General features: G+C 39.5%; 1 protein-coding gene across 1 annotated transcript; it reads right to left on the reverse strand.

The window, feature by feature from the left end:
• Positions 1-880: 880 nt before the first annotated feature.
• On the reverse strand, positions 881-9,936 carry LOC104275435 (anoctamin-2-like; the record flags this gene model as incomplete). The annotated part of the gene is made up of 5 exons (XM_009871397.1): positions 881-1,162; positions 2,731-2,836; positions 7,581-7,762; positions 9,627-9,679; positions 9,784-9,936. Coding segments are annotated over 5 exons (776 nt in total), but the record flags the coding sequence as incomplete, so codon positions are not given.
• Between the last annotated feature and the right edge of the window lie 821 nt (positions 9,937-10,757).

A 10,757-nucleotide genomic window follows, 5' to 3' on the forward strand; every position in this document is an offset into this window, starting at 1 on the left:
TCTATTCTCACTTGTCAGCTTCACACTGATGTTGGTTTAGTGGTGCAATACCTCTTGATGCTGGCTGAATTCCCAGTCTAAGTGAGAGCAAAATCAAACATGCAGGGTTTGGGGATTTTTTTGTGTTGTTGTTTAGGACAATGACAAGAAACAAGCTTCCCTGGTTCTAGCAGCTTTACTTCATTCTGATGTGTATGTTGTGGGCTCCCCGCTCATTAGCACATGCATTCAAGTTCCTGCTAAGCAAAACACACTATATCTGTAGGTGAAAGCGCTCAGTGATTTTCATTCCTTCTGTTCCCACAGCTCTGTGCCCTTGACAGCAGCTCTGCGTGCTCTGCAGAGACAGCACCAAGTGGCAGCGTAGGGTAAGAAGGCACGATGACTCCTTGAGACTCCACGTGTTTATAAACCACTCGCTGGCAGCTACAAGCCACAAGACCATGCATTCCATGCGCTTTGGTCAGATATGTCAAAAGATATATGCTAGAGCAGGAGTGTCCTTTATATTCCATGTGCCCTGTGGGGTGTCTGCAGGAGGAGGGTGGGCTGTGGTCCTACTGGGAAGACAGTGTGAGTGAGGAGAATTCCTGCATGCCTACCCAACTTGCATGCACCACCACAAGGACCAGCTTCAGCCACAATATAGCCCTTGTTTTGCACTGATAAAGTCTGAAAATGCTGCAGCCCAGACAGCATATAAAATGTAATGGAGACCCTGGCATATTCAGTTTCTAAGGAAGCAAAAGAAGCCTCCTGTTTCTCGCTCCTTGTCTCTTCCTTGGCTGTCTGTCCCTCCCTCGCTCCAGGTTCAGAATCACGGCACACAGTAAGCAGGTGTAGCAGATGTAAGCGTGGGATGTCACCCTTCCCTAACTAGTCACACTTCGGTGTGCTGTGAGCTAAAGGAGGCAAAGCTGCCTTTCTGACTTCGGTTAAACTGACTGAAGCTGGCAGCCCTGATCCTTTTGCTCTTAGCTCCACTTTTGTGCTTCTGCTTGTCTCGTGAGATAAAGCTTTCAATCAGCTTCAGTTTTTCATGCTCTTCCTTCAGGAAGAAGTCAACAAGCAGGCTCTTCTCCTTTTTGATCTGTTCACTGATGTCCTTGGGGATGTCAGGAATCATCCAGTCAACCAGAACACTGAGGAACATCACCAAGTTCTGCAAATACGGCAACAGATGGGAAGCAAGTATGAAAAATCCAAAATACATGCACCAGAGAAAAACTAAACCTTTTCTATAGCTATGAGACAGGTATCAAATGCTTTCTTTGCTGACAGCATGTATTATTAAGCAGTTGAGTAAGGCCTTAGTTCAAGAAATATCTCATGCTTGTGCGCAACTCCTCCTCAATGGTGAGGCTGAATTAAGCACACTGCTTCAGTTAGGTTTGAAAGGGGAAAGGACTTAGATTTGTGAAATGATTCATGGTTTGAGTAGTTAAAATAGCCTTGCTCTTTACACACATCCAAAGGTGCTTAGTTCTCAACACCAAATCCATTGAGACTGAGTTCAGAATCCATTATTATAATTACAACAGCAGGAAAAGCATCCTCCAACACAATCATACCCATGTGCTCCCAACGTGGCCTGAGTAGACAACACACAACTTCCATGGTCACTGTCTTCAAATCCTTCTGTCAGCTGAGAAGCAGGAATTTTTTTACACTATGGCAGCATGCAAGCCACAACCCTGAACTTCAAGTGTCAACATCATTACAGGTGATGCTCACAACACAGAGGCAGGAAGCAGACTTGGCACAAAGCTTGCCTGTCTGTGAAATTTGCAGATAAATTATGAGTTGGGGTTTATACTATCATGATAATGCTTTGAAAACTGCTCTGTTGCGTAATGCCTCAAAATGTGCAAGAATGTTTGCTGACAAGGCTACTAGTATGAACCCTCTGTCCTCATCTGAGACAATGGAGCTAATTAGCCAGAGAATGTACTCTGGCAGAACAACAGGCAGGCAATTTGAAGCCCAGCATAACCAGTTGGTTTCAAATGTTTTGCAGCCAGTGGTGGAAAATTACTGAAGACAAACCAAAGAAGCAGAAGAAGGCAATGGAAACCAGACAAGACTCGCAGTCACACTTAGGAATATTTGGCAGGTGAGGAGAAAAGATGGATGGATTTCAATGAGAGGGGTGGGGGCAACTTGACTGTGGAGAGATCCCAGATCACAGAAGAGAACAGGAGGCTTCTGCCATTCAGAAGGCAAACCATGGCAGCAAAACTCTTGCTGCACACTGTGGAGAATTTACTCAATTTACTTGTGGAAAGTAGTAAAAGACCTTGAAGGATTTATTACTTTTGTTTATTTCTCTGTGTAAAGAATAGCAGTTAACAAGGCTATGTGGAATTTAGGTACTTTTTACAAGTGGTGCCCCTGAGAGCATAAAAGATGACAGAGCCTGCTTAACTGAAACATTCAAGACCCTAGGGTGTTTCAGGGATCTCTGCTAGTGCCAGGGGTTAATGCAGGCTGCTGTGGCACTTCCCTTCCATGAGGGGAGAGGAATCACCTGCTGAAGAAGTGTGCCATAGTGCTCCATGGGGGATAACCTGTGCTGCAGCCCCCTGACATCTCAGCATGCTGGGTTCAACCATGTCAGGCTATTTGCATAGAGCAAAGCTCCATCGGACACGTGCTTCTTTGGCTCATGCATGTCAACCCATTTCTTATGATATATCTGTGACTGAAGTTGCAGCAACTCAATAGGCTTACCTGAAATAGAATGACAAAAGCCAAGCGAGCAGATAAGACCGCCCAGTACTGTTTAGAAAACTCATACTGATTTTGGGACCAAGGTGGTTCTCTGTAGTCTTTGAACCTGTTGATGGAGACAGATCAGTTATCAAACAGTTCCAGTAATTTCCTTCTGCACCAATTGCTTTGATTAACATGATTTTCCAATCACAAAAGCTAAAGAATCAAATCTTCCAGATGTTCTTACTTCAACCCTTATTATGAAATACAACTCCAGAATTAGAGCTGGAATATCTCCACTACATTTAGCAAGCTTAGTCTAGCTTTCACAGTTGTAACCAAAATCAGAACATTATTCTGATGTTGGAAATTTCCAGATTTTCCAAGTTTTACAAATGTCCCCCTTTTTTGATTAATGTTATATTGATCTCACCATACAGGGAATAAAGTGTTGAAATTAAAGCATAGAGAGATTCCAAGGCATTTTCAGACTAAAGGAGGCAAGCATGCATTCGTCTCACCTAAACCTTGATTAATTTAGGGAATAATTCAGCCCACGTAAAATCTGACTCACGCTTTGGTGGTTCCTTGTCTTTGCATTAACAACAGAGGGAGCCATGGGAAAAGCACTTCCTAAATTAAGTGTCTAGTCTTAGACAGGATTAAACAGAGCCTTAGTGGTTTGGTGTAAAGATTGATGCTTTTAGTATTATCATGAATCATTTGGAAGTAAACAACAGGCTAATAAATGTCACAGATGCTTCTAAATTGGAAAGTTTTGCAAATAGCAGGAAACAGAGAATGCAATAAGAAACACAGACAGGAAACACAATGAGGATAATCTGGGGAAATGGAAAATAATTAAAAATAAAACAACTGAAGGATCTTTGAAGGGATAGAATTTGAAAGAAAATGTAATGAAAATAGCCTGGAGCATACAGTGGCCAGCAAGTTAGCGCACGTTTGAAATATGGCAGCAGGACAGTATGACTTGTAGATGTATAAACTAAAAAAGCCCGATGGTGCTGGGGGGTATGAGCCCTTCTCTGAACAGCTCAGGTAAAACCACACTTGGAATGCTGCATTCAGCTATTCAGCTGTGGGGATTTCAGAGGGGAAAAGAAAAAAAAAGAAAATAAAAGAAAAGATAACAACAAACTGAAGACAGCTCAGCAAAACAATTCATGGGCTGAGGAGAGTGACTCACCAGAAAAGATTAAAGAAGAGCACATGTATTGCTCCACTTTGGTAAGTAACAGCCACAGTTGGACATGATAACCACGCACAAATTGTGCCCTTAGGACTGAAAGGGATAATTTAGTGCTGTTCACAGTGTTTGACTAGGAGTAATGGGATGAAATTAAGAAAGGGAATATCTGTTTTGAATACCACAAAACCCTTCCTGACAGTAAGATTCATTAGACTGTGGAAAAGCCTCCATTGGGGGATAATGGAGAATGTTCATATATAAAATCTGTCAGCTTCAGTTTGCAGGTGTGCTTACCAAAATTACCTTCAGGTTCTATTCACATGGTTTTGCATGTTTAATTATACGTTTACAACACGCATACCCCCTCCATCCCACCCCCCAAGAAATTCAATCTGAAATGCTGGATATAACTCTGTGCTGCACCTTCTGGACATGCAAGGTACAACCCACAATGGGGAGAGCAAGGAGGGAGAGGAGGAGAAAACAACTTCAGATTGGAGGGTGTATTAATTTGTGGCAGCACTGTCTGGGCTGTGTTAGACCTTGGATTATTTATTTTGTTCAGTGGTACGTGCACAGCAGCCAAGCTCTCCGTCACGTCTTACACAGAATTCCTGTTTAGTCTTATGCTGTGCCTGAGCAGTGAGAATCCTCCTCTGGACCTTCTCTGCATAAGGTGGACTCCCAGTCTGCTCAGATCCATGTGCAAGGACTGCAGCAAGGGCCAAAGTCAGTTCCCTTGAATTTAATCTGCTTGAACATCAAAGCCAAGGAAAACCACTGAGTTTGTTGTGCACTTTGCCTAGCACTATAAATCAATCTCAGTCTTGAAACAGAGCCCAGGTTCACCTGGAAGGGTCACCAACTGTGGTGGGTTTTCTATTTAATGTACTCTGAGCGTCACAAACTATGTAAGTGTAGCAAGACAGCAGACCCCATGGAAATTTCACTGGCTCAGCTGGAAATCACGCTGCTCATGATGCCTGAATCTACATTAAACGGAGTACCAGAAGGTGATTTATAGTGAAAGGAGGTGTTGTCAGAGCTAAAAGCAACGTAGCTGGGCCTCCTCCTCACCTCCCATTTTAATTGTTCTATAGCACATGGGATTTCAAGGTGCATTATGTTCTACAAGTAGTTTCTTTTCAAAAAAAGATCGTTTTTCCCTCACCACTTCATTCGCAAAATATTTTATTCCACAGGTATGATAGGAAGAGCAGATGAGTGGCGCTGTAAAGACTATTGTGTTTCAGAAATAGCAAACAATTCTAATTCCACTGAAATAAAAGAACAATAATATGAAGTGTTCCGTGTGGTTTAAAAATAGAGCATAGAGAAGTTCTGAGGGGAAAAAAACCCCACCATACTGAAAGTAGAGAAATGCTGGGGAAGTGAGGATGGATGAAGAAACCAGACAAGACTTAAACAAAACTGTACTGAAGCCAGAGCTAAGGGAAGTATGCCAGTATACTGGGCACGGAAAAAAGAAAGACTGGTAAAAAAAATCAAAATGTGGAACTGTAAATCAATTTAAATAAGATGATCTGTTTAATTTCCTTCTACAGATTGTCTTTTACAAGAAATTGTTGACTGAAGCACAGGAAAATAGTGCTTCAGCAGTGCAGGAGTATATAAGATTAGTTCAGGGAAAAACATTAGAATCCACCACTGATCACTGGGAGTAGATGAGATGAATCCCAGGGCATTAAGAAAATTAATTTGTTCCAAGACACTTTATAAATTTACTGAATATTGGAGCAGACTTTTGTTAAGGGAAAAATCCTCTTAATGACTCTATATCTGCTGCTTTTTGCTTTTCAGTGTGATCAGCACGCTTTCATCTAGTCCATTATCATATCAGATTATAAAAAGGGCTAAACCAATAAAAATGTCTCATAACTTAACAAGGCTTGCTTTTACTTTGCCTTCAGCTACACAAATGTCATTTTTCTCTGAAAAAAAAAATCATTACAACTAACGGTATGCGTCAGAATGGCGTTACAGCAGTGTTTACTTGGAAGCAGTGTCAAAGGGTTCACAACATCGTAGAAAATGTCACTTAAAATATTCAAAGAATGTATTCTGGCTGTTCAGTGGGAGAGTTGTTTCTGGCTTGTTGTGGTTATTTTTAAGATACCTTAATCTCTGGCAATGCCCGTAAGGAGCAAAATGCAGGCTTATTGTAACCAGATTTATCTCCAGAGGTCACAGAAATCTAAGAATAAGAGAGGTCAGCTCTTTCCCAATGTATTTGCCAGAAACAGAAAAACAGATTTTATTTCCAGCTTAGGGGACAGTGTTTGTTGCCTGTCTCTTGGGACATGAACTAGATATTTTATCACAGTGATAGTTCTGTTCAAAGCTGAGATTTTGATAAGATTCAAATGAGGAGGGTCATAATGAGAAGCACTGAATGCTGGTGCCGACATCTTTTCCTAATTGTTTCCTGAGAATGGAACAGAAATGTTCTCATAATGGTTTCTCATTCAGAGTAGCAGATGGTCAAATACATAGTATATGCTTCTTGTTTGCAATTTTTTTTTTTTAATCCTCAGTAGCAGTCTCGATATTATCAGGCAGGAACCACTTTCACGGCTAGTAAACATTATAGCCTTCTCCCTGTATTTTGGCTCTGTCAAACCCATGATAACCTGAGGACTGTAGTTCATCACTGTCATTGATGCACACGTTTCCAAACACACTGGCAGTCATACACCATAAATCAAGGTGAGTGATGGAGACCAGGTAAATAGCACCAAAGTGAAAGTAGCAAAGTCACAGTGAAGTAGGAGATCCATATTGATCGAGATGCTTGTTGAAGGAGAACACTAATTTGGGGATAAAAATTAAAAAGTGCTAGAAAGTGAGCGTATAAAATTATTTCAGACTTACAAGTCTATCGGAAAGTATGGAGATGCTGCATCTTATCACAAGTAGCAATATACTAAGAAACGCTAATTCCTAGCAACATACTAAAATGGAGAATAGAAGAGTTCACAGGGAACAACATTCTGAGAAGAGAAAGAGGGTGAGCTCCAGGTTTAAGGTGCTTTACCTTGTCTGCCAGAATCAAAGCAGCAGGTAAGCACAGCATGCAGCTTTAAGCACTGCATTGCTATTTTTTCCTTTCTGTCTGCCCTCAACTCACATCTGACCACCTCGCAAGAGGCAGCAGAGATTCCTCCAACAAAGTTCCTGACATCAGGACATGGCTGTGCTGAACTATACGCTCTGCCTTTACCTGCTTAAAAGTTAGGAGTCATCTTGCAAAGTTAGGCACTCATCTTGCCTCTGCTGTAGTCAAGGTAAGAAGGCAGGTACGTCCCAAAGGCAACTCCAAGAGCAATTTCTCTGTGCACTCACTCTACTTCCAGTAAAGGATTTGAGATTCATTGTTTTTAATGAAAACTATGTCTTTCAATAAAGAAAGGATTTATTATTAATTTTTTATTATTTTAATAAGTCTGCCTAAATTGTTTATTTTGCCTTTTAATGCTCTGTAAAAAAAAACCCCTTTAAGAACCTTCTAAAGTAGTGAGAATATCATGTTTTTAAAGGCACAAATATTATCAGTTTCCACTTGGAAAATATTTTTTTTCTGACAAAAGACCAAAACGAATTGCTTGGACTGTGCAAACTGTCATTAGAAGTACTTTACCTGCAGAACAAAACGTCCTGTGCAAACAGGGAGTTTTCTGGCTGTGTTCCAGCCTTGAGATGACTGATATTGAAGTATGAGAGGGTGTGATTGATGAAGCCATGCATGGTTCCATTTTGACTGTATGCATATTGATACATAAGGCGTGGAATGAAATCAGATGTGACAGCAATTACAAAAGCCTGAGAGACCAAAAAAAAAAAACCAACAACAAAAAAAACAGCCAAACAACAGCGTCATGAATCTATGTCTAACATGTTTCAGATTAACTTAAATTCAGGTGATAATTTCCATGCTCAAGTAAGTTCAGATGGTGATGTAAGAGTTAAATGGTCAGACCTGGTACAGAATGCGTACTTATATAAATGTACAGTAACCTGCTCTGTCTTTCCAGAGGAAGGCTGTAGTTAGAGAAGTGGAATATTTCTTAGAGCATAGAGTAGCAAAAGCAATTGATGTACTGTACATTTCTCCAACTATTTCCATCCCTGGAGCAATAAGGAGGTTTATCATTAGTTTAAAAAACAACTACAAGACGTAATATCTAGTTAGTGTAATTTGGAGTATAATCTGACATTGTTACACAATGTTATCTGAGATAAAGCAGTTGAATGTAAGACAGACATCCTTCATTCTTCCCTCTGCATCGTTTACACATCTGCCGTTGGTGGATCTCATGAACTATAAAACTGATATCATTGTGAAGTGAAACATACACAGAAGTATCTAGATTGTGACAATAAGAATTCATTAGATCAATTTTAAACTAGATTTTGTTAAATAGTTCTTCTGCATCAATATTTTTCAGACAGAGAGGTAGAACTGGGCATCCAGTATTTTTTTATAATTGGGTATGCACATACTTATATTTATGGTTATTTATTTCCCAGGAAATAAAAGTGTTCAGAGTTTGTTTCAGACACAAAATAATCAAGGATCATAGATCACCAAAGTGTATTCAGGTACAACCAAGAGACTACAGAGTTTTGCTCATCCAGCATAGAGCAGCGCTGGAAACCTGAAATCTATGCCTGACAGGAAAATGATGGGTATGTGCAGGCCTACACAGATTTCCTGCCTTGAATTCTGGAAACTGCCAACCCGTAAGTGAACAATGCTCCACCCAAGTCAAACAACACTGTTTCTTTGGAAGCATTATCATTTTCCCAGTTCTAATGACAGCTTACATACTGCTACAGAGTGCTGTTGTGCTAGAAGCTATTATACTAGATAAATTGCAAAACACCTCTGCACAAGCTTTCCCTTTATTAATGACAATCTGCCTTTCTAAAGTGCTTTGATATCTTTGATATTTTACAGCTGCTCTCGATGATCTTAAAGGTCTTTTCCAACTTAAATGATTCTATGATTCTATGATCTGTGGGTCAAAAATCCACTATTATGGTTAAATTCCTACGACATTAGTCTTTTTTATCTTAAAGTATACACAAGAAAAATTTATTTAAGAAATACATGTGAAACAATAAACATAATGTATCTGTATACCAGACATGTATTATGTTCATGTAATGCTTCTTGTTCTATGATAGAATATCTTTTCCTGTTAAGATTTTTTAGCCTGGGGAATGTTTAACACATACCTATATATATATGAGAACAAATGCTAATGCTATCCAGTTAAGGACTTTCTGCTCCTAGAACCTAGATTGTTATATTTACATCACTTTTATTCATACCAACAATTATACTAACAGAGTAATAGAAAAAGACATGGGTATGAATGAGAAGTAGATCTTTATCAATTATCTGGAGTGTTGCCTGCTTAAAACACTTCCATTTTTTGTTCTTATATGACTTAGTCTTCCTGTCCTACAGAACACAAGCCTAGAGAGAATGAGATGAGCGAATGGTCCTCTTGTTTACAATTAAGTCATGTTTTACACTTTCACAAGAATTAACTGGATAATTTAGATTTTATTGTACTTTAGGGCAATTGAGAAAGTTAGACTTCATTTTTAAATTATGTTGGAGTGACAAGGTAAGTTTCAGGATCGTAGTTAGTAACTGGTCTAGCCAAATACTTACATTAATGATAACTGAAAGCTTTCCAATACCACTCAAAATGTTATACCAAATTCCTGAAAGTAAAAAACAGAACTTAGTAATGGATTTGCTAACATTTTTCTTCTTTCTTATTGAACTTCTGGTGTCATCTTCACTGTAATGTTTTCTCATTACTTACCTATATCTTTTTCTCTTACTGTGTCTGGCCTCCTCAGTTCAGTAACAAACTTTTTTGCATCAAGCCGGACTTCTATGATGTTGTTCAGAAGTGCAAAGAGAGGAGCCAGGGGGAACGAGGCAACAAAGAGTGTGACAAATCCAAACTGGATAACTGGAAGAGAAATATGCAATGGTTTTTGATGTCTTTTGAAGGAAGCTGGTAAACGTGGCTGACAGCAAATCGTAGATGAGTTTTGTGGGCTAGAAAACTCATGAAACTCCACATTTTGGTCCCAGTAATAAAAATGACAAAGCAAGGCTCTGAAAGAGAGAAAGGTTTGTCACTAGGCTTTATGAATGTTTCTAATAAAGCTAGCACAAGTACAATCCAAAGTAAATAATAAAATTAATAGAGGACAAGTGGTTCAGAGTGTATTCCGCATTTATGCATAACTAACTGATTAAGACTGTGCTGCTCTTTGCTGTCCTTCCCTTCACAGGCAAACTGTGAAGAAAATGATACACAAGGAAGCAAGAGGAGAAAATACTTTTCCTTCGGAAAACTCAGTGCCAATACCTCAAGAGCAGGAACAGATTAAGTATCTTTATGGACACATGAGCCTGCGGTATTCTATAGCATTTCCATCCTTCCTTACATAACCAATATCCTCCAAAGTAAAGAATCTTCCTCTTTAAGTCCTAACAAATGAGTACATTATTCTCACTCTCTCTTTTTTTTTTTTTCCCCTGGGTTTCCAATTTGAGTAAAGTAGTTTGGGAAAAAGAAAGCAACAGTCCACTGGACCTAAAGAACAAGTAGTATTGCAATGAAGCACACACCTCCTCAGTCCTCCGTGACTGCTAGAGCTGATACACAACTAATAAGCTTGGCTTCTTCTACAGCAGGGAAAAAAAAAAAAAGGAACATGTAACCACTCAACCAACAAACCAAAGATAACTCTCTTACTTCAAAGTGGATGGTGTATTTTGTAT

Source organism: Apaloderma vittatum, unplaced genomic scaffold (genome assembly GCF_000703405.1).
Source record: "Apaloderma vittatum isolate BGI_N311 unplaced genomic scaffold, ASM70340v1 scaffold16006, whole genome shotgun sequence".
NCBI lineage: Eukaryota > Metazoa > Chordata > Aves > Trogoniformes > Trogonidae > Apaloderma > Apaloderma vittatum.